The sequence below is a fragment of the Sminthopsis crassicaudata genome, chromosome 2 (genome assembly GCF_048593235.1).
Source record: "Sminthopsis crassicaudata isolate SCR6 chromosome 2, ASM4859323v1, whole genome shotgun sequence".
In the NCBI taxonomy this organism is placed as follows: Eukaryota; Metazoa; Chordata; class Mammalia; order Dasyuromorphia; family Dasyuridae; genus Sminthopsis; species Sminthopsis crassicaudata.
Window position 1 is genome coordinate 497,474,744 of NC_133618.1, and position 24,657 is coordinate 497,499,400.

A 24,657-nucleotide genomic window follows, 5' to 3' on the forward strand; every position below is an offset into this window, starting at 1 on the left:
GCAGGAGAAGGAATCAGATGGGTGCCAACGAGTCAATATTCGCCTTGTCCATCAGAGAGAGACAGAAAAAGAGAAAGACCTCAAAATAAAGGAGAAGATCTAAGAAACATCTTACACTGAAAGAGCATGGCTAATAAAAAGACTGTTATAGAACTTTAAAACCAGCAGGAATCATTGGACTTCCTCACACAAGATGAGACTAATGGACAATGGACTTATGGACATTTATAAATTTTCAATTTATGATTATTTGATTATGTTATTTGTTATATACTTCTAGCATGTATTATGTTACTATGTTACTATGTGCTTATGTATTTTATGTAATTATGTGTAATACCTCCCATATTGATGGATTTATGTTTCAAGGTCATGACTATCCTATGTTCTAAATCAAAAGAAAGGGGGAGATGTTAGGATTACAAGGTGAGAACTCAGGTTGACTTGACAGTTCTCTGGCTCAGACCTGTAAAGGGAGTTCACACCTTAGGAATCCTAGAAGGAGCAAGCTCATTGGTTGAAGTGGTTCTTCCCAGAAGCCCTTGCATTATCCCACGCCCATTCTCTGGGAGGATAAAAGAGGACACCACTCCAGGAAGAGGAGAAGACTCTGCACTACATCTGGCTTGATGCAGCTCTCTGCAGGAAGGGAAGTCGGCTCTCTGAAGGAAGGGAAGTCACTTCTCTGGACAAAAGTTAACAGCAACTGCCTGGAGACAATGGTTCACTACAGGAAGAAGAATCTGTTTGAAAGATTTGAGTAGACACAGCAGATCTCTTCCCAGAGAGCGATCAGCAGCTTCTGGAGACGACAGCGCGCTACACTATACAATATTCAATATATGTAAACATATTTATACAATTATCTTTTTTTTAATAATATTATCCCTTGTATTCATTTTTCCAAATTATTCCCCCCCTCCTTTTTCTCCCTCCCCCTGATGACAGGCAATCCCATACATTTTACATGTGTTACAGTATAACCTAGATACAATATATGTATGAAAATCCAATTTTCTTGCTGCACGTTAAGTATTAGATTCCGAAGGTATAAGTAACCTGAGTAGACAGACAGTAGTGCTAACAATTTACATTCACTTCCCAGTGTTCCTTCTCTGGGTGTAGTTGTTTCTGTCCATCATTGATCAACTGGAAGTGAGTTGTATCTTCTTTATGTTGAAGATATCCACTTCCATCAGAATACCTCTTCATACAGCATTGAAGTGTACAGCGATCTTCTGGTTCTGTTCATTTCACTCAGCAACAGTTGATTTAAGTCTCTCCAAGCCTCTCTGTATTCCTCCTGCTGGTCATTTCTTACAGAGCAATAATATTCCATAACATTCATATACCATAATTTACCCAACCATTCTCCAATTGATGGACATCCATTCAACTTCCAGTTTCTAGTGTAGCAGCTCTTTTTATGGTGACAAAGAATTAGAAATTGAGGGAATGTTCATCAATTGAGGAATGGCTGAACAAGGTAGATGAATGTAATGGAATATTATTGTGCTATAAGAAATGATGCACAGGCAGAGTTCAGAAAAACTTGGAAAGACTTACATGAACTGAAACAAAGTGAAGTGTTCAAAACCAAGAGAACATTATATACAGTAACAACATTTGGTGATCAACTATGGAAGATTTAACTCTTAGAAATAAAGTGACAGTTCTCAAAAACTCATAATGGAAAATGCAATCTATATTCAGAGAAAAAACAGAGGACATCTAAATGCATTCTATTTTCACTTTCTTTTGTGTGTGTGTGTATGTTTTCCTTTAGCAAACATGACTAATATGGAAATGTGTTTTACATGATTGCACATGTGGAACCTATATCAAATTGTTTGCAGTCTTAGGAAGGAGGGAGGAAAAGGAAGAGAAGGAGAAAATTTGGAACTCAAAGATTTATTTAAAAAAAAAAAAAGTTTTAGAAATTGTCCAGGGCTACCTCCAGTCGTCTAGATCTATGCCTTGCCACTGGACCCAGATGGTTCTAGGGGGGAAAGTGAGGCAGGTGACTTTGCACAGCCCTCCATCCCTTGAATCCAATTCGTTTGCATGTCATGGCATCATCTCTCTGATATCATGATCCTCTTAGAGGACAAACAACAACATGTAATTACAAATGAATAAAATACTATTTCAAAAAATAAGACTAACCATGATTCTAGAGTCTAATGATGAAGCATTCCATCTATCTCAAAGTCCTTTATTTCAGAATCCTCTTCTCACCTCCATCTCCTGGACTCCCTGAATCAAAGACGATATGGACTGAAGATCCTGTCATTGGATTGAGAACTCTTGGAGAGCATGAATTGTCTTTTCCCTTTACATCCCCAGTATGTAGCATGTGATTAACATACAAGCCACCTGGTAAATGTTTACTGACTGAAAATTCAGAATGAAACAAGCTTTTTTGAACATGATCAGTGTTGAAATTTGTTTTGCTTAACTCTTCATATTGATTACAAGGGTTTCCTTTTTCTGTCTTTGTGTTCTCCCAAAGGACAGGAGGTAGGGGGAAAAGGAGATGTAGAATAAGTTCCAATTCCCCCTCCTCCCCAGATGAGAGGAGAACAGAGAGCCAAATGGAAGGAGTCACAGAACAGCAAGCTACATGTTGACTTTTTCATAGCACACTTGGAAAGCAAAATCTAAACAATATTCAGTTTCACATGTAACCTCTCTTGTTCTGCAGTGGACGAAGATGCTCACTTCGTTTGGTGTTTGCTGAATTAAGAATTCTTTTAAGTAAAAAAGAATTATAGGATCCTATGTGGCCTCCTGTCCGACCTGCTCATTATACAGAGGAGAAAACTGAGGGCTGGGAGATGTGAGTGAGTTGATAGGAGCTAACTTTTACATGATGACCTAATCACTTGACAAAGATTACTCATTGGAGCCTCACAACAATCCGGATGGGATGGGTACTACATACCCATTTTACAGATTAGGATACTGAGGCAGAGTTAAGTGACTTGCCCAGAGATCACAAGCTGGGGAAGAGTCTGAGGCCTCATTTGGCTTTGGGTCTGGCTGACCCCGGGCCCAGAGTTCTATTCACTCCACAGCACCGCCTAGCTGACCTGCCCAAAGCCACGCAGCTCTCGAACATCCCCGGCAGAACTAGCCCCGCTCTGGGCGCAGATGTTAGGGACAGCGGCCCCCCCAGGTCGGGGTAAATCTAACCGGGCCTAGAGTGGGTTTCCCGAAGTTCCCTACGTTCGAGAGTTCAAGGGTCCCTCAGGCCGGGGCCAAGCCGGGAACGCCGCCAGGGGAAAGCAGAGAGCTCCCACAGACCCGAGGGCAGGGCGCGGAAGCCCCGCCCCGGGAGGAGCACCGGCCAGGGGCAGGGCCTCTCTCTCGGCGGAACTCTCTTAGACCCCTCCCGCGCTGCCACCCGGATTCATTTCGCACACACACGGGCGCCCTAGCGACGGGCGCCTCGTTGCTAAGGGACAGCTAGAAGAATTCCAGCGCGCATGGAGACTAGAAGTTGCAGACCACAGTTCTCTTCACCATCCCTGACAGTGCGTATGACGGTGAAGGGGAACGTGTAGGGGGGCGGGGGGAGGGGTCGGATCCCTGCCGCGTGGAGAAATCGATTCCCTGGACAGGCGAGGACTAGGGCAAGGAGCTCCACGAGGCCCCCTCCCCCCACCAGACCAGACTGCAGCCCACGGCGGAGGGGAGGCCCCCGGAGTTCCCGGGCCTCGCCTCTCGCTTCCTTGTCTGGATGTCCCGGGGCGAGAGCCGCGGCACTGGGCCCCGCGGATTTGGGTTCTAATCCAGCCTCTGCCACTTATGTGCTCTTTCATTTATCCGAACCTCGGTTTTTTCATCTATGAGTGAGAGATGGGAGCCCATGGCTCACAAAAGCCCTTTCAGCCCCTGATCACAATCCCGAAAGATTAGATGGCGTTAAGCCCAGGGCCCAGCTTGAATCTCCCCGAGCCAATGACCTCCGCCCTTTCCCTCCCGGGTGGGTTTCCCGGTCCCGACCGCGGGGAGGGGGCGGGGTTCCCTCGCTCCTCTCTGTCAGTCACCCAAGCATCTCCAGGCACCTGTCACTCACCCTCCGTGTGACGCGGGATACTCGCTTCCGTTTCGTGTGCCTCATTCCCTCATTTGTAAAATGTGAGGCGCTTTGCAGCTCTTGACATTGTTACTCAGTAACACTGATAAAACATACATTGTTGCAAATAGGGGAAATTGCTATCACACAACAAAGTCTGGGGCTCCAAAAGAACAAGTTTGATGAAGAGACGGAACTAAGCTTGTCCTTAAACATGTCCATTTACCTCTCATGTTTCTGTGCATTTCATTTGTTCCTGAGAATTTTTGCAGTTTGCACATTTTTTCAATTGTCGGAGAAAATTGAATTAATCTCAGAATCTGAAAATTCTTCCTTTAAAAAAGAAAGGTTACTTTATAACTCCTTATGCTATGGAATTATTTGACCAATGAGAGAACATTTGTTATTACTAATTGCAGTGACAAGGAAGTGGCTCTTAGAATCATTTCTCCCAGAACAAGCTTTGGAAATCTTTGCATACATCCTTTTGCCACCCAGATCTGGCAGGATTTCAGGTGAGTACTTTTCATTCCCCCTCCCCAGACAATTGCAGTTATGTGTTTTTCTGGGTTCACACAACTAGTAAGTGGTAAGTGGCTGAAATGAGATTTGAGTTCACATCCTCCTGACTTCAGGGCCAATGCAAGGTGAGTAATTTTTGTTTAATATATTTATTTTGTTTAATAATTTATCTTTTTATTATAAATTCCTACAAATAGTTTTTTTTAAATAAATTTTATTTTCAGATCTGCATTGTCTTTCTCCTGCCCTTCTCCCTCCCCCTGCCAAAAGAAAAAGAAATAAGGACAAAATTCATTACAAACCATACAGTCAACAAAACAAATTCCCACATTGACCAGCCGGCAGATGTTTTTTACAAATAAAGTGTTATCGTTTGAAGACTTAAGAACCCAATCAAATTATTTCAACCTGAGAACAGGGTAATTACAACACCAAAGGTAATTATAGTACTAAACAATACCATTTTTTATTTTTCTTTTAATGTTTTTCATAGTCTTGAGAAAAGGAATAAATTGGTAGATTAGGAGCCCAGGCATCTTGTCTGCTTCAGCAAACATTTAAGTAACATCTGCTACAGGCAGAATTATAATTGAGGTATATCTCTAGAAACAGTTTTTCCTAAAAGAAATAAGTCGATATGTCCAAGGCAGGGTTTCTTTTCTTGGGGCTGTTGCTCCCCATGAATTCCTTCTTAAGTGTGCAGACTAAACCCCATAACAGAGGAAGAGCTTTGTGATTTCCCTATCTGTGTTTAGTTCTAGCTTTCTAGAAATCTGAATCCTGTGTGTGTGTGTGTGTGTGTGTGTGTGTGTGTGTGTGTGTGTGTGTGTGTTTTATCTCCTCCCATCTTCTCTAGAATTTTACAGGCTCAATCATGTTCCCCCTCTTTTCCTTTTCAAATCTTCAGTCACTTCCTGTCTACAGATTTATCCCTTCTTTCTATCTTCAAATAGGCTACCTCAGCATTTGCTTATCTTTAAAAAACAAAGCCTTCACTAAACCTTCCATCCCCCTGAAACTCTCATCCTCATGTCTTTCTTCTATTTCTCAACTAAGCACCTTGAAAAAAGGCACTTCCTCTCCTCTCACTCAGCTAACAACCCTTTGCAACTTGGCTTTTGACTTCTTTCAAATAGAGCTGTCATCTCCAATGTTCTCTTAATTGTTACATGTCTTTTGTTGGTCCTTCACCTGCATTTAATACTGTTTTTGTTTTTTTTTTTTTTTTTTTTCTTTTTCTGAGGCTGGGATTAAGTGACTTGCCCAGGGTCACACAGCTAGGAAGTGTTAAGTGTCTGAGATCATATTTGAATTCGGGTCCTCCTGAATTCAAGGCTGGTGCTCTATCCACTGCGCCACCTAGCTGCCCCATTTAATACTCTTGGCCACTCTCTGCTCATGAATATTTTCTCTTCTCTGCGTCTTCATGATGCAACTCTTCTGGTCCTCAGTCTCCTTTGCCAACTCATTATCCATATTCCACATCCATATCTTTGAGTGTTCCCCAGGATTGTCATATGCTTTTTCCCCCTCTTTTTAAAAACTTCTATTCATAAAACTTTTATTCTACTTATATCATCTTCATATACATGTTCTTAACAATTATGCTTAGATTGTTCATGAAATTTTCATAAATGTTAAACAAAGTTAGCCATCATCTCAAGTTATTTCCCTGTTAACTATTTTTATAGCAAATGTATGTTAGGCAAGTATCAAAAAAATAACAAAAGAAAAAAACCTAAAAAAAGTTAAATACTTTTTTTTGTTGTTGTTTTACTGCTATGTTTGATGTACAATGATTTTATGAATATCAAGCAATTAATTTTTACTGCATCTTTACTCATACATTTGTTCTTTCTCTTTTCCCTCTGTTCTGTCTCTTACTAGTCTCATCAGTTTTCATGAATTTAACTACCAACTATGTATATGACTCCCAGATTTCTCTCTCTAGCCCCAGTTTTTCACCTAGCTTCAGGCCTGCATCATTAACGGCTTTTTGGACATTTCCTACTACATATCCTGAAGAGATCTCAAACTTAGCATATCCATAATGGTATTCCTCATTGTTTACCCCAAAACCTTTTCTGTTTCAAACTTTCCTATTTCTGTTGAAGACATCACCATCCTTCCAGTCTCGTAGGTTTGTAATCTCCACATTATCTCCTTAATTCCTAAGTCTCTTTCAACCCATATATAATCAGTCACCAAACCTTATTGTTTCTACCTTCACAACATCTTTCCCAACTGATCCCTTCTCTCTACTTATATAAGTACCACATTAGTTCAGGTTTGTATCTCTTTCTCATCTAGATTATTATAACAGCCTTTTATTTTGGTCTCCCTGCCTTAAGATTTTTACTACTCCATTCATTCTACATAATTGCCAAAGTAATTTAACTTATATACAGATAATGATCATGTCAGTCAGTTCCAGTGACTACCTATTATCTCTAGGATAAAATGTAAATTCTTAGGTTTAGTTTTTAAAGCACTATGCAACCTGATCTTAAACTATCTTTCTAGCTTCATTGGACTTTACTCCACTTGCTGCACTTTGCTCTCCAGCCAAACTGTACTCTTTGTTCCTCACATATAACACTTCCATCTCTCATCTCTGTGTTTTTATATTGGCTGTTCCACATGCCTGGGACACTTTCTCTTCTTTCCTCCTCCTCATAGAGTCCTTTCTTCCTTTAAGCACCATCTTCTTCGTGAAGCCTGTCCTTTTCCTGTCCTCACAAACTACCTTGTAATCACCTACTTTATATATATATGTATATATATATATATATATATATATATATATATATATATATATATATATATATATATATATATATATATATATATATGTATGTGTATATATGTATATATGTATGTGTATATATGTATATATGTATGTGTATGTATGTGTATATATGTATATATGTATGTGTATATATGTATATATATGTATGTGTATATATGTATATATATATGTATGTATGTATATATATTTGTATTTGTTGACTTTATAATTATTCTGTCTATATTTTTATATGTATTTATTGTCTCCCCATTATATTATAAACTCATTAAAAGCAGGTACAATGAGTTTTACTCTAATTGGACAAAAAAAGCACCAGATTACCCAAAATCTCTCAAAAAACAGGTAAAATAGGTTTGGGGCAAAATGGTCAGAAACTTGGTGACTTATCAAAAAAAATTGGAACCTAATAATAGCCCAATTTTTTTCATTTCAAATGGTTAAGAAACACACAAATACTAAAACAGATAGTGGCTATTTACATGGGCTACTTCTTTATTTTTTTTACATTTTTTTATTATACCTTTTTATATATAAAACATATGCATGGGTAATTTTTCAACATTGACCCTTGCAAAAACTTTTCCCCTTCTTCCCTCCACCCCCTCCCCTAGATGGCAGGTAGTCCCATACATGTTAAATATGTTAAAGTATATGTTAAATACTTTATGTATACATATTTTTACATTTACCTTGTTGCACAAGAAAGATCAGGTTTAGAAAAAAGGTAAAAATAACCTAAGAAGAAAAAGCAAAAATGCAAGCAAACAATAACAGAGTGGAAATGTTATGTTGTAGTCCATACTCATTTCCCAGTGTTCTTTCTCTGGGTGTATGTAGCTGGTTCTGTTCACTACAGATCAATTGGAACTGATTTGGATTCTCTCATTGTTGAAGAGAACCACGTCCATCAGAACTGATCCTTATGTAGTATTGTTGTTGAAGTGTATAATATTGTCCGGATTCTGCTCATTTCACTCAGCACCAGTTCATGTATGTCTCTCCAAGCCTCTTTGTATTCATCCTGCTGGTTATGTCTTATAGAACAATAATATTCCATAACATTCATATACTACAATTTATTCAGCCATTCTCCAATTGATGAGCATCCCTTCAATTTCCAGTTTCTAGTCACTACAAAAAGGACTGCCACAAACATTTTTGCACATGCGGGTCCCTTTTCCTTCTTTAATATCTCTTTGGGATATAAGACATGGGCTACTTCTTTACTTGCCTCTCTCCTCATTCCTCCTTCACCCACCTCACCTAAGGTTTTTAATCTCCACATAATCTCCTTAATTCCTCAGTCTTTTAATTACTTGCTCAGATGTCTAGTAATGAGGCTTCTGACCATCTGGTATCTTTTTTATCTCTGGTAGAATTGTTATTATTATTGAGGCTTCTAGCCATCTGCCCCTACTTCTTTATCACTGGTAGAATTGTTGTTGTTGATGATGACATTGATGTTATTGTTGTTGTTGTAACCCATATGGGTGACAGATTCCCAGGAATGCCAGCTCAGATGTGCCAGCAGTGGCAGGCGTCATTGGCGAAGGTGTTGACTGAGTGCTTTGAACCATGGGCAAACTCCAGAGTAAAATCAAACATAACACCTACAAATACAGGTACAAGGATCTTGCCTTAACCCAGGATTCCCCAAGTTTTCCATTATAGAGCCACATTGCAAGCCACTTTCATTAAACAAAACAGTTTAGAGAGGGTGTCCAGTGAGACTGAATTACCATCTCTTGAAGGACAAGTTTGTTTGTTCCTGTTGGGTTGGATTTGTCTTGAAAGTCTAACATAGCTAGTATCTGTTTCTACATCAAGGCAAATCTTTGTAAAAAACTGCTTGAGTATTAACAAGACCTATTTATGTGTTCAGCTTACCTGAGCATTTACAGAGAGATAATAACTCCCAGCTCCTAAGCCAGTCTTTCAGTGTTTGATTGCCCCCAGCACTTTCTGTGCTTCGGTCCTCCCACTTATGCTGGCCTAAGATCCCTATTTCACCTCAGATCATTCCTTTCCCTCCTAGTCAGCAGCTTCTTCCTTGACTCTCCTGAAATTTTCACACTTTGATTTAAATCTCTCTCTCTCTCTCTCTCTCTCTCTTTTTTTTTTTTTTTTTTTAACCAGAACTGAAGGATATGTGGAAGAGAATGGTTGCACTAAGGTGGTGGAGGAATACAAACAAGCCCATACTGATGCTGTCAACTCAGTTACTGCTCTGAATTCAAACATTTGTGTTTCAGGAGGAAAAGATAAGGTAAAAATGACAGTGCCACTTGTAACAAGGGTGAACAGAATAATTAGAGTGGCTTTGGGAGAACAGATCTGATTAAATATAGTTGACAATATGAAAATTAGATTTAAAAGTTTAGAGTTAGAATTAGCTGCAGCCCTGGTGTTATAGATTTAGGAACCATTGAATAATCAGCTGATTAACCACTGATTAGATTGTTCAGCTGTTCTGTACTGTGGCCTCCTCTCCCTCTTTAGGGAGCATGTTCATACCTTTTTTGGGACCTACCACAACACATATTTTTGCATGTGATTGCTTTATTTCCTATGTTGTTGTTTTTTAATATTTTCTTTCTTTTTGGAGACAGTTGGGGTTAAGTGACTTGCCCAGCTTCATATAGTTAATAAGTATCTGAGGTCAGATTTGAAGTCAGAAGTTTTATGTCTTCCTGACCCCAAGCTGGACACTCTGTTGTGCCACCTGGCTACCTCCTACAGTAACATAAATGAAAAGAACAATAAAAGGAAGCAATTATTTGGTAATACTACTCAGTTCTGGAGAACTGATAATAAAATGCCTTTCTACATGGCAAGAGAGGTGAGGGGCTGCAGGATGCAGAATTTGTATACATCATTAAACGTGGTCATTATATTGTTTATTTTTGCTTAACTTTTCATTTGTTACAAAGGAGATTCAATTTCATAGGAGAATGAATGAGAGGATATATTTGTAATCGACTAGGATATAAAACCAAAATGATCCAGTAATTTTTTTTAAGGCCAATGCATTAAACCTTGACCTCTGCAAACTGCCTTTTGAGTGTACTTTATTGGGTTAGAGTTTAGCCCCAGTGGAGGAGAAGAGATAATAGAAAGTCTTCTAGAAGGTGATGAGCAGACAAGGAATTAAAGGAATCACTTGGTCTGATACAATCTATGTACCAAAGGAAAGAGTGAAACCCTTCACAGTGTAGAAGGATGAGGGTGACTGATACTAAGAGGAGTGATGTAAGGACAGGGGTCAGAGGTCTGTGATCTATAGATGTAGTACTTTAAATATTAATTTGAATCAAAAAAATTGTGGTCAAGATAAATGGTTCTAACTACTCTCTGCACAGATGGTTGTGGCCTACAACTGGAGATCTGGAGATACAATGAAACAGTTCAAAGGACATGAACGGGAAATCACTAAGGTATACTTAATTCAACAGGTATTTTAAAATATCTATTATGTGCAACTATCTGGGCTCTAAAGATACAAAGGTAAAACCAAAAGCATCTCTGTTCTCAAAGTGTTTAAAGCTTATATTCTCCTGGTTGGGGGAGGAGAGCAGTACCCTATGTATACAGAAAAGTGAACTTTATACAAAGAAACAAAGTAATTTTTAGAATGGAGAGAGTACTAACAACTGAGGGGGGGCAGAAAAGAAAGTCAGATCTGGGCTGTGTGTGTGTGGAAGAAAGCACAGGAGAAGAGGAAGGGAGGGAGCAAGAAAGGGAGGGAAGGAAACAGAAGGTACATTCCAGCCATATGAAGAACTCCTGGCAGAGGACAGGATGAAAGAAGAGGCAGAAGATGAAATGTTGAGCAGAACAAACAGCTGGCAGACCCATTTCAGGAGTGGAAAGTTTGTGAAGGGGAGTGATGTGAATAAGACTGAAGAGATAGGCAGGAGCCATACTCTAAAGGGCTATAAAGGGCTTTAAACGCCAGCCTGAGGATTTTTGCATTTTATCCTAAAGGCAATAATAAGGAACCAGATGAAGATTTTCAAATAGCAGAGTGATATATGTGGTCAGATGTTTTATGAATATCAATTTGGCAGCTGTATGGAGAATGGATTAGAGAAGAGATACCAGAAGCACAGAGACCAGTTAGCTATTAAAACAGCCCAGGTGAGTGGTGATGAATTGTCATTGTATAGGGAGTTTGTCCAACCTTTGGGGAAAAAAACCCTGAATTGATAAAAGATTAGTTAGTATTACATAATTAGTGGTTCCATATTACTTTTAGAATTAATCATAAACTCTTCTGTTTGTCATTTAAAGCTCTTCTCAACCTGGCTGCAGCCAACCTTTTCAATCTTATTCTACATCACTTTCCTTTACTCTATAGCCCAGTCAAAATGCCATTTTACTGTTTCTGTCCCATGACTTTCCATCTCTTATCTCTACACCCTTGCACCATGCCTGCCAAGTACATAGGCCTTTTTTACTTCCCCCTTTTAGAATACCCACCTTCCTTCTAAACTAAAAGTACCACTTTCTGCAAGAAACCTTTCTTGATTCCTCCAACTGCTAGTACTTCTTCCTCCAAATTAATGTTTATATATATATATGTATATATATTTTTTTTACATATGTATGTATATCTGTATCTAAATCTTAACCATTTATGTTGTTTCCCCTTATTGAGTATAAGTTCCTTGAGAACAGGGGCTATTTAATTTTTATTTATATTTCCATGCTCTAGAACAGTGCCTGATATATATCATAGCATTTAATAAATGTTTATTGGTATTTGTTGGCAGCTACATGGCATAGTAGATAGAATGCTTAACTTGGAGTCAGGGAGACCTGAGGTCATATGGAACCTTAGAAATTTACTAGCTGTGTGACCCTGGATAAGTCATTTAAACTGTCTGCCTCAATTTCCTATGGAGATAATAATAGCATCTACCCTCTCTCTCCAACTGTGGTGAGGATTAAATAGGATGTTTGTAAAGCATTTAGTACAATGCTCAATATATAGTTGGCACTTAATAAATGCTTATTCCTTTTTTCTTTTCCCCCAATTTATTGACTGACTATTTAATCATAAGGAAAAATGCTTGAGAACTTGATAGTGTGAGTCCCTACTCCAGAAACAGAAGAACATATTACTCATTATTTTTGCTTAAGTGTAAAGTATCTGACTTGTTTATACTCCCAGTTACTTAAGTGATGGACAAGAGAGAACAGAGCAAGCCCTTTCCCAAATCAAAGTATAGAGGAAATTCTTCCTGACCCAAACTGCATTGTTCACATAATCAACAGAGTATAAATTGAATACAAGAGACTGTATTATGTGTTGTGAAGGATACAAGAGAGGCATAAGATAAGAGACAGATTTTATAGACAAGAAAAGTTAAATAAAACTAATGAAGGGAGCAATGCCAGTATGGAAATAATGAATGAAACTCTCCCTGACACCTAGTGATCTTTAACAAGCTCCCGGTTTATACCTTAGGAATTTGAAGGATCCAAGATTTCATCATTGTAGGTATTCCATTGGCACACATATCAAGTCCTCTGTGTTATATGATCCTTGTTCATGTCTCCTCTTAACCTCCTCCCAAAAAAGTCATTTAAGATTTACCTTGATTACTGAAGATCTTCTAGAATTTTTTCCCCAAACATTTCATGGACATTGCTATATCAATTGTGTTATTCATCTTTGTTAATGAGCTCTGTTGTTTATCTGTTATTTTTCTTTGTAGCTTCATGACCAACATCCTTTCTTTTCTAATTAAAAAACATTTCCTTAATGACATATTACATGCTTATCAATATGCTGCAATCATATTAATCTTTTTCCACCTGCAATTTTAATTGTGGCTTTACATAATTTACAATAATAGAGCATCAGAAGAAATGCATTGGCATAAAGAAGATGGATTTTCTTTCAAGGAATATCTTCAGATCACTGAAAACATTTTGCAGTTTCCCAGATACACTTCAGCTTTCTCCCTCCTTCCCTTCAATTCTGTGCCTAGCTCATTATCCAACTGCAGTGCCCATTCAAGATATGTATCCTGATGAGCTAACTTAATAGACTACTCATCCAACTTCAGCCATAATCTAAGAAACATGCAGTCTTTGTACACTTGGGGGGTTTTGTATGAATTATTAGTCTCTCTCTCTCTCTCTCTCTCTCTCTCTCTCTCTCTCTCTCTCTCTCTCTCTCTCTCTCTTTCTCTCTCTCTCTCTTTTGCTCAGGCAATTGGGGTTAAGTAACTTGGAAGTGTTAAGTGTCTTTGATTTGATTTGAACTCAGGTTCTACTGACTTCAAGGCTGGTGCTCTATCCACCGCACCATCTAGCTTCCCTGGTCCATCTCTTTCAATGATTATGAAAGCTCATTAAATCCCTGTGGGGTCCCGGAATTGATTCAGTCAGTCTCAATTTTAGCTAACAATTGATACATTTGGGAGGTTTCACTATCCCTTTTACCTTTTGCTTTTACGTAATCAAATCTTCCATAAATATGGGAATATATGTCTCTATTTTATGCTGTGCATAATACTGATAATCAGAGGATTGCTGGTCAAGTTATTTCTGTATTTGTATCTATCAGAAATCTTATGTAGCGTTACTATGTCAGGGGAAACACTTTGTTAGAGGAAAACTTTTAAGATTTTATTACTTCATGTTGAATGCTTTTTTATAATCAACATTTAGACAACACGGTGGATTCTTGTCTTCTCTGTACTTTTCAGTTGTATTACTATGAAAATTTGGCTGACATTTATCTGTAAAATCTTTCCTGTTTCCACATTTTTTTTCAGCAAAAATACACGATACATGTATAGATGGTCCATATCAAGTTTTTTTAAATGAGAAAAGTAGGCTTAATGGAATGTTACTGATGTGTTTCCCAACACTTTTGGAAAGATGATAATATAATCCAAGATTTTTTCTCATTCTCTTAGTATCTTTGCTTACATTAGATATAAGGCAGCATTTTATCAACAATTCTGATAAATGAGAGGAAGAAAAACAACAACATCCCCCTTGATTCAGTTTTGTTCTTGTGCCTTTCCCCCTTCCCCTCCCTTTTCATTCCAGCCAAATTGGCCTCCTGCACATTGCTCCTCCAGCACACTCCATCCCAATGCCTCTGGGCAGGCTGTCTCCAACTTCTGGGAGGTAATCCTTGCCCATCTCTCCCTTGGAGATGCCTGTCTTTCTTCCCACTTCAGTGACACCTCTTTCATAATATCTTTCCTGATTCCCCTCAGTTAGTGCTTCCCCCCCAATTGTTTTGTTTTTTTACTTTGCAAATAGTTGATGTTGTGTTCTGTATGTCCATATCATTCCCTCTCACAGAATGTAAAGTCCTTTTTTGTCTTTGTATCTCCAGAGCCTCACATAGTGCCTGGCATATAATAGGTGCAAAATAATTGTTTATTGGTTTATAACGATAATAACAGATGGTTGACCTGAATGCTGTATCAGAACTCACAAACTCGTAAAAATCCTATATTAAGATGGAGCCATACTCTCTCATTTCTAGTCCTGGTTCTGTTAATTTCTGTTTACACCATGAATCCAACATCAGAGGGCAATCCTGATGTTTCTCTCTTAGTTCCAGGGAACAGTTACTTGAGCCACATCAATACCATTTACAGCAACAGTCCTTCCACACATAACTTAGAAGAAGACCTCCAGCAGATTAGATAACTTATATATGGGAAGACATGAACAAGTCTTGTACAAGATGGATGAGTTGCCAACTTCATCAGTGGAAGGAGGAGGATCTATGAGATCCACACATCCATCAAAATATTTTAGTATTATTTCCTCCAATAGTTTACTGGTTATAATCCAAGAGGACTATCAATAATATTAATGTTTATAGATGATCTAAAAATTACAATCCTTAGTACCCTCTGCCCTTAGGAATACTCTGACACCCTCACCATCACCTTCCAGAGATGGAAGGGCCAATAGAGGAGTGAGGATTTTCATGTATTTCTCTTTCTTTCCTGGGTTGCATGGCAACCTAGTGGCATCATCACCTAATGGCTAAATTTTTTTGGTAATAAGTTTTTCCATATTTAGGTTAGTCCTTAGACAGCATGTATAGTCTGTCATTGGGATTATATTAAAAGCTTTTCCAGTTTTGTAGAATCTGCTAGAGCTAGTTTCTCTCAAATGGCCATCAAAAACTGGAATCACTTCCATCATACAATGAAGAATATTGGGTAGGATTTTTTGTGAGAAAAGTTCTTATTGTGCTATTTTTAATTAGAGAATTGTGCATGTCTTGCCTCTTTTTTTGAAATTCAGGCTCAGACATAAAACTATGGATCTTTTGCTTTGTTTTTTGAACAGGTAGCCTGTGTTTTTGGATCAAACCAATTTTTCAGTGCATCTCGTGACAAGACAGCAATCCTATGGGAGTTGAATGGAAATTCTCAACCAATTCAACAGTTTCCAGGCCATGACATGGTTGTTACTGGCTTAGCTGTGAATCCAGGTGAAACCTACATCAAACTTTTTTCTAACCTGCAAAGCTTTTCCTTGAGTATGTTTTCCTAAATCCCATTTAACATCATAATCTCATAGGCTCCCTTCTTAAAACCATTTATAGATTCTTCACAGATATGTACTGGTTCTCGGGACAATACTCTCTGCATGTGGGATGTAAAGACTGGTAAATGTCTTCAGAAAGCTACCATTTCAAGAAATCTGGTAAGAACTTGGTAAAGAAGTGATGTCTGTAGTAGGCAGTGTAGTGTTGGGGTGCATAATAGTAGTAGTAGGTGCATAATAAATGTTTATTGGTTTATAATGATAATAACAGATGGTTGACCTGAATGCTGTATCAGAACTCACAAACTTGTAAAAATCCTATATTAAGATGGAGCCATACTCTCTCATTTCTAGTCCTGGTTGGAAAGTCAGACCTCTGGAGCCTACTCTTAGCTCTGCTACTAGCCAGCTGTGTGATATTAATCAAATAATTTCATCTTTCTGGGCCTAATTTTCTTTCTTTAGCAAATGAAGGGATTGAAAAGAAAAGTCTTCTAAGGTTCCTTTCAGCTCTTAGAGTTATGTTTCCATGATTCTGCATAATAATGATAGCTGACATTTGTAAATTTGGCATTTTAAGGTTTACAAAACACTTTATATACAATCTTATTTAATCGTCTTTAAAAGATTTAATTCTTCCTGACTTTATGACTTTATGAATCTGTTGTACTCAGAAGACTATCCAAAGTTCCTGCCTTTATTTAAATGGATAGACTCATCATATTCTAATTATAGAGACCAAGTTGTGAGAGAAAATCCACTTGTCCTTTGTTCTCTCTCTTGTAGGAAGAACTGTTTATTTTAAAAACTATCTTTAACCCAAACCAGCAGGGGGCCACACAACAAAGGATAGAATTCTGGCTTCCCTTCTTTCCATTGGCACTGTATTGAATCCTCAGAGATGCAGTTCATTTGGCCATGGACGGTCTTCCAGACCCTCCTTCCACTGATCTGAGCATGGGCTTTAGGCATTCCGTTTGTTCACATTAAGAACTGCCTTGATAACATAGGTCATCAGATGGGCTAAATATGAAACAAATCAAGAAAAGGAGAGGAAAATATTTCCAGGACAGGGTAGGGGGGTTGGAGAGTGAGGTGGAAAAGAGAACAAATGACAGAAGGGAAATGGTGATTTTGCCAACAGGTTAGAGTCATCAGATTATGATCAGTAATCTTTTTTTTTTTTTTTTTTTTTTTTTTGTATAATTCCTGTTTTTTTCCCAAAACGTGATAAGAAAAGATTTGAAAACAGGGAAGGAACCTTGTCAGATAGGTAGCAGAAAAGTGTAACAATTCTATAAATATCAGAGATTATAGGAATGTCTACATTGTTGTTTGATTGTTTTTACGTAGTAAACAGAAAAATTTATTTTAATGACAGTGTCTTGAAATGTTTAAGCTGCTTTGAGTCTCTTTCAAATTCTAAAATTAACTTTGTAGGAGAGGAGGAGACAGAAACAAATGAATAGTTATCCCATAGAAGATGCTTGATACAAGTTTATTACTAATGTTGGCTTAAAAATAAAACATGTAGGCTTGCATTTGTACAAAGTCCCTTAGAAGCATATTTACTAGATCTTAGTGTTTGAAAAGAGGCACAAGTGTTCTCTGTGGAACAATGATTTGCTAGAAACTATAGATAGATTAGAGAGGGCCTTGTTTGGTGGGATTTATTTCAAAGTTAAAAAAAAAAATTAATTTTTTTTAGGTTACTCATCTGTGCTGGATTCCTAGAGAACCATTTTTTCTCCAGACTTCAGAAGATAAAACTATCAGGTGGGCTTGCTGCTTGCTGGAAGAGGGATCTGTAAAGCTCACCTTGTTAGCTTTTGGATTAGGGCATCTGGGTACATGCGTATATAACTTGATTCTTTTCCTTCACCATTAGCTTCATTCCTCTGTTGCATTCCTTCTGCCTCCTTGGAATCCCCGTGTAGAAAGGAGAGGGACGACACTTTTGGTTGTCTCCTGCTTTCTAAGAGCCCCCATGCTGGGATTATTAAAATATCCTGCTTTCTAGTAGAGAAGTGATGAGGCAGGACTCCTGAGGATGGTGGAAAAATGGAGTCCCTTTACTACAAAGTCTTTCCCCCTTTTATACCCTCATACTCTTATGTAACAAGAACCCTGGGCACATGCCAGTATATGCTATATTGTCTGTAGTTTGCCACCTGGTATCACTCTTCCACCTGGTATCACTGCTGCTTCAATCACAACACAAGTTGTCACCGCCCCCTGACTTCTCTGGAAGGTCGAGAGCCCTTAGGGGAGAGGAGGAGCCAAGCAGGTTCCCTCTGGGCTGAAGAGTCTTATACTTCACTCAGAGTCCCCCCACTGTCTGTAACCCTCTTCACAGCCCTATTTAGGAGACCCCAAGGGCCCTAACTAAATCTGTTGCCTCCACCATGCCCCCTTTTGGGGGCATGGAGGTGCTTGTTCAGAACTGGTCTCCCCCAACTCGTCACCAACTGTTTTTGCTGGCTCTCGTCCTCATTTCTCTACTTAGCTGCCTAATAGTTTTCTGTAACTGTATATTTATCCCCAACTGAAGATTTCTTTTTAGTTATTAGTCTCTTCTTTTTCTGACAGCTAGGTGGTGCAATCCTGGGCCTGGACTCAGGAAGACCTGAGTTCAAATTTGGCCTCAGACATTTGAGGCAAGTCACTTAAATTTACATCTGCCTCAATTTCCTCAACCGTAAAAAGAGATGATAATAGCGAGTACTTTCCAGGGTTGTTGTGAGGATCAAATGTGATAATATTTATTTGTAAGGCACTTGGCATAGTGCCTGGCACATAGTAGGTACTTAATACATGCTTATTCCTTTCTCCTTTCCTTTTTGGTGCAAACTATTGACAAAAAAATATATTGGGGAAGAAGTGGGTTGGGGAAGGCATTGCTTTTTAAGTATGGAGCAAAAGCAGAATTATAATTAATGAAATTAAGGAATTATCTATCTGATAATGGTAGGAACTCTAGATTATAACATAGACTCCACATATATAATGCTGGAAACCATATAAGAAAATGTAATGGAAATAATTCCACAAACTGACCTCATGTGCAAGTTGAGGAATACATGTAAATCTTCTGTATCTGATTTCTAGAATAATGTCCAGTTCTATTAGAACAATTTCCTTGTCACATACATCTCACAATATGATTATATCTGGGTCACCAGCCACAAATTACCTGGAAAAAGTAAGTCACTTTATTTAAAATCTTGCCAATTAAATCTTTGAACATTCAGCAACTACTGTCATTTGTTAGAGCCACTGAACTAACTTTGGAAGCTTGTGGACAGACCCATCTCAGGGAGCATTGACTCTTAGCACAGGACATTCCATTTTGTTTTGGTCTTGGGCAGCAAAGAACTAAATATTTTGTGTTAGCGGATTACCTAAAGTAGGCATATTGTGTATGTTTAATCCACTTTATTTCTAATTCAATTCATTTCAGAATTTGGGACAGTCGGAAGTTACAAGTGGCCCATAAATTTCCACTAAAGCAACACATTCAGACCTACTGTGACGTCAGTCCAGATGGTTATTACTGTGTCTCCTGTAGCAGTGGCTTTGGAGGGGAAGGCTGTGAAGCAACGGTAAGAGATTTTTTCGAAAAAAGCAGGTTATTCCTGGCACATGAATATCCTTTGGCCATTGAAAACATTCTCTGTAAGTCCTTTCTATACACACAACATGCCTAGTTCCAAGTTGTCCTCAGAGGACAGGACTGCTGAATCTTTGACTACATGGGTCTCACTGCTCTGAATGTGCTCTAGCTTGTCAGTATGGGCATCTTGGAGCTGAGTGGCGCCTTCTGCTTCTTTTCCTCTAGACATTATACATCATCTGCATGGTAACTAGAAGGCAAAGCCAATGTGCCTGTGTCTTCAACTCCTGTACTTAGAACAAGGATCTCTTATGTAACATAAGACCCCAAAGAGACCCAGGGCAGAGCAGCTGAGGGCTGTTCTGGGCAGTGGGGTCACGTCCAGCTCACCCGAGGCTGTGGCTGGCTGTCTGGCAACAGTCTCTCTTAATAAGAGTTTATAGGACTCACATCAACTAAACCTATAGAACACAGTCTTTCTACAATATTCCTGGATGGTTAGTACCTTACACATGGAGGTATTCAATAACTATTACTCAGTGGATGATAATTGATGGGTGACTAGGCAGTTAAGAGACTAGAGGAAAATGTTTAAGATGGTCCATTTTAACATCTTATGTCATTATGTTACAGCTGTGGGACCTAAGACAGACTAGAGGTAAAATATGTGAGTACAAAGGACATTTCCAGACAGTGACATCCTGTGTCTTCCTGCCGAATGGGTTATCTCTGGTACCATCAATTGCCACCTCATCATATGATAACAAGGTGAAGATTTGGAACCAATATACTGGAGGTGAGAGACCTACTATCTATTTCTCAAAAAGCACCATTATAGTAATGAGTGCTTCTTTTAAGCATTCTCCTTACATTGGTTTAATAAGTATGCAGTGGCTTTGATGTGTGCCTGCCTCACTCACCCTTAATTTCTGGGACCATTCTTTTTGTATCCCTTAGTGGAAGCAGTTATAGTGATATTGTTACTAACTGAGTTAGAGAGCCTTTACATTTTAAATAGCTTTTACATCTGATGCATATCAAATCACATTTTCTACTTACATGTAAAATGTAATACTCAAAATAAGTCAGGAAAATTAATGAAAACTTGGTAAATATAAGGAATTTTTTGCAAGATTAAAATATGAACCCCAGATCTAGAAGTTCTCTTAATCATGGCCTCTCCTTCCCAACAACAACTTTAGATTCTGAAAGGTCATTAATACTTCAGTGCACAAGAGAACCAAGAAGCCAGAGAGAAAAAACATTTCAGGGAACATAGTTATCCAGATTAATAGGAGTTAGCACAGTCTGTTCTGTATGCCAAGTACATACAGTTATTTAGATGGAACTCTAAATAATTAGAAAACTTCAAATCCTATTTTTTATACATAAATCATTGAGAAAACTTGTTTTACAGAAGTGGGAGTCAGCTTGACTCTTGGAGCAAAAATTTAAAGGCATGAGGCAGAATAGTAGTAAGTCAGAAACACAGTGAATAGCAACAATCCAGTCACAGACTAAAAGGACAGTCTTTTGTATATATAACATTTTAAAAGCTTCTCTGCACACATTAGGTTTTTTAATTATGTAAGGGTAAGATTAACACCTGCAAATGATGAGTGAAAGAGTAGATTTGTCCATTTTAAGTTCATTTTGTAATAATTCAGAGTAAATCCATAGTAAAAATTGTTGGATTTATTCAGAAAATTGGATTAAATGTACTTTAAGTTATCATCTCTCAGAAAATTGTAACAGGCCTCCAAGAAGAAGACATTTGAGAACCAGAAACCTTTTTTTGTTACATGAGTAACATGTATTGGGATTCACTTCACAATCTCTTTCAGAGACAGGTCATTAAAAGCCCACAGTTTCCCACAATGGGCAATTTATGCTATATCTCCTTAGTAAATATGGTTTTAGTATTTCATTTACTTTTTTTAATTCCAAATCACAAACTATCAGAGCTAGAGGGAACCTCAGAGATGAGAGGGGGACATTGAGCTTCGATGAAGTAAGATGACAATCGTTGGGAGCCAGGACGAGAGCCCAAGTCTTCTCATTCTTTCTGAGTTTCTCTCTTTGTAAAATATCTGCACAGTTTGGCCCCAGTGCCTGTATCACCCTCCCTCTCTCCTCTGCCTCTTAGATTCCTTAGTTTCCTTCAAGGCCCAACTGAGGGACAACTCCTTATCTCTCTTGATTCCTCCAATTGTCAGGGCTCTTTCTCACATCAAATTAGTTTGTATTTGTTCATCTAGGTGTCCTAATATCTAAGTAGAATATAAGTCTCTTCAGCACAGGTACCATGTTTTGTTTTGTTTTGTTCCTTTCTTTCCTCAGCATCTAGAACCACAGCCCTTACGCCAGTAGTCAAGCCAACTCCATCAATATTTACTAGATATTGGGGTTGATGGGTTGAGTGCTGGGGATAGGAAGAAAAGCAAGAACTGCTCCCATCCTCAAGGAATTTAATTGGCGGAGACCATGTGCAGAAAGCTATGGGACACCAGATATAACAGGATAAATTGAAGGCAATTTCAGAGGAAAGAGAGCTCAGAAAAGTCTCCTTATAAAATTTTTAGCTAAGACTTCAAGGAAACCATGAAACAGGTTTGAGAAAGATCAGTCAGATAGTGAGTAGATGATGGCCTTGAGGCAAGGAGATGAGCCAAAAAGCTACTGTACTACAAGTTTGAAGTGATGAAAACCTGGCAATGGCAATAAGGAGAGACTGTGGATAAGAGAGATAGTGGGACTGATAGAGCAGGTGAACTTCTGGAGAAGTTAGGTTGGATGGGGATCTTTTGTGCATATAGAGGAGTGAGCTTTGCCTAGGAGAAGCTGCTTTAGGCTGGAAGGTGCATCAAGGAGGTAGTAGCAGAAAGCCTCTTGAGTGAGTAAATGAGCAGGGATGAAGAGGGACCTCTTGGTAAATGGCCCCAATTTTTTCAGTGAAATATGATACAAAGTTCTCATTGGAGAGGGAAAGAGTTAGGGAAATCATGGGAGGTTTGAAGAGGGATAAAAAGAATTGGGAGAGCTGATGTGAAGAGGTCATTTTGCAATAAGGGCTAGGTTGAAATGATAAATTTGTTGTGATTTTCTCCAGCTCCATTCAGCATGAGGGAAAGAGCAAAGATAGCAGATAGTGGAAGTAATGCAAAGCTGGTAAGAGGATGAGAAAGCAAAGGACAAGAGCATAGCCTAGAGCTGTACAAGTAGTAGTACAAGTGTTATGGTTAGAAGAAAAACAAAGGGATTACAAGTCACAGAGAGAGGGGACAAAAAGCAGGGTGGGGAATTGTAAGGCACAGGGAAGGTAGGATAATAAAAACTTAGAATTACAGTTATACTTTCCATGCCACTATCTGAAAAATCCATGTAAAAGTTTTTGGTCCTCTCCATACCAGAAAAGAAGTTTGAATTATTATGGTATTAAAAGATAAACCACATTAATATTATACAATGCTACATATATATTTTATACATTTCTAAGTTTCTAAACTTTTTTCTGTGTCATCTTTGGCAGCTTCCACAAAATTCCCACTTAATTTTTTTATGCCAACTTGTGATATATTGAAATCATGACAGGGAAAGTCTCCATATGAAGGGAATAATTGTAGTAGGTAAAGGAATTTCATGAACATGGAAATGGAGCATTTGTGATGGGATGGCAGGATCAAGGGTCTGACCTCTGTGTGAAGTGGGATAGAGAAGTAGGTTTTGGGAATCTAGATAGAGAAACTTAATTACAGAGTTTGAGTAGGTATCAACATGGATTTTGAAAATTCATAAAGGGAAGAGTTGAAGAGAGAAAGAATGAGCTATGAACTGAATTCCTTGAGGAAGGAAGGAGAATGTTCTGGAGGTTGGTAGATAATAATCATCAAAATTTTGACTGATAGTAGCTGCTTAATAAATGTTGATTGAATTAAATATGTGTTGAGTAAAATGATGCTGTATGTACCTATCTTATAGGATTATTGTGAATTCTATGAACTTTAAATGAGGTAACATTTAAAGTGCATTGCAAATCTTAAGCTATAAACGTTAGCTATTACATATATTGCACTCTACTATAGTACAGTATATTACATTCTTATGTTTATGTCCAACACCATTCATGAGAGACAGCATGATGTGGTGGATGAAGGACTATCAAAGAGAGGGTCCAGAACAGCTTCTGCCACATAATGCCTTGTCATAGTGCTCTCCAAGACTGTTGACTGTAGGAAAGGTGTAATTTCATAGAAACTCATGTCCTGTTCTTTTTTCCAGCCTGCCTTTTCACTCTCCCTCTGGATGGATCTGGCCCTTTGGTTTCCTTGGCCGTCTGTGACACCTCCTCCCTCCTTTGTGCAAGTTTCAACTCTGGAATTCACTTGCTCAGGATCAGTAACAGCAGAGGGCTGCAGATGCAGGAAGTGGCCAAGTTTTGATGTCCCATTACCTTCCTTTGTAAAGGAATCTGGGGCAAAAACAAATCCTGAAACCTCCTCTCTCTCAGTGTAAGGTTTCTTTCCCTTAGGTCCACGCCATCCAGGAAGACATAAGGAACACATTTAAGAATGATACAGCTCAAAAGTTGAAACACATATATTCTTTCAAAAACAAGATTATTTGGCTTAGTTTTAAAATGAAAGTTTTAGTTTTAGACATGAAACTATGAAATTCTTAAGCCAAACTTCATCTAAATAATTCTAAATAGTTTAACATATTACTCCACCATCTAAAATGTGCCCACTTTGATAGGCAAGAGATGTTTGGGAACCAGGTGGAGAGCCTCCCCTCGTTGATGTCAGTCAGCACCTTCTCTGAAATTAATCTTCTTTAGAAAGAGCTGCGGAGACGTTAAGTGAGTTGCCCAGGATCACACAGCCAAGATGGGCCAGATGTGGGATGTGATGCCAAAGGCTGATTTAGACAGAGCCAGGAAGGAACAAATAGGACAACAAATAGGAAGGAACAAAAAGGAATTAAGGTGGAGCCCCATCAAGAGTCTGTTCAGTTTGTCCTCAGGGAAGATAAGTCCTGGCCATGTCCCTGCTGGGATAAGTCTGGTTTTCTCTCCTTTTTCTCCCACTTTCTTTTTCT

At 38.5% G+C, this 24,657-nt stretch overlaps 1 protein-coding gene across 4 annotated transcripts; it reads left to right on the plus strand.

Moving 5' to 3' along the window:
* The first annotated feature begins 3,397 nt into the window (after positions 1-3,397).
* WDR31 (WD repeat domain 31) lies at positions 3,398-24,059 on the plus strand. 4 transcript variants are annotated; one of them, XM_074293666.1, is made up of 13 exons: positions 3,398-3,536; positions 4,501-4,596; positions 4,828-5,040; positions 8,910-9,034; positions 9,549-9,678; positions 10,772-10,846; positions 11,397-11,549; positions 15,750-15,894; positions 16,009-16,109; positions 17,659-17,726; positions 19,411-19,552; positions 20,197-20,359; positions 23,842-24,059. In XM_074293666.1, exons 7-13 carry the CDS (start codon positions 11,454-11,456, stop codon positions 24,000-24,002), a joined length of 876 nt encoding a protein of 291 aa, XP_074149767.1. In that variant the 5' UTR covers positions 3,398-3,536; positions 4,501-4,596; positions 4,828-5,040; positions 8,910-9,034; positions 9,549-9,678; positions 10,772-10,846; positions 11,397-11,453; the 3' UTR covers positions 24,003-24,059. The 4 variants fall into 4 exon arrangements, with proteins under 4 accessions (XP_074149767.1, XP_074149763.1, XP_074149765.1 ...); XM_074293662.1 differs by lacking the exon at positions 11,397-11,549; XM_074293664.1 differs by lacking the exons at positions 4,828-5,040; positions 11,397-11,549.
* The last annotated feature ends 598 nt before the right edge of the window (positions 24,060-24,657 follow it).

Excerpts from the sequence above, each read along its gene's own strand:
- WDR31 (XM_074293662.1), top strand. The coding sequence starts at position 8,988 with ATGGGCAAACTCCAGAGTAAAATCAAACATAACACCTACAAATACAG. Across the intron at positions 9,035-9,548 it reads CATAACACCTACAAATACAG|AACTGAAGGATATGTGGAAG; the intron begins GTACAAGGATCT and ends TTTTTTAACCAG. Across the intron at positions 16,110-17,658 it reads CTACCATTTCAAGAAATCTG|GTTACTCATCTGTGCTGGAT; the intron begins GTAAGAACTTGG and ends AATTTTTTTTAG.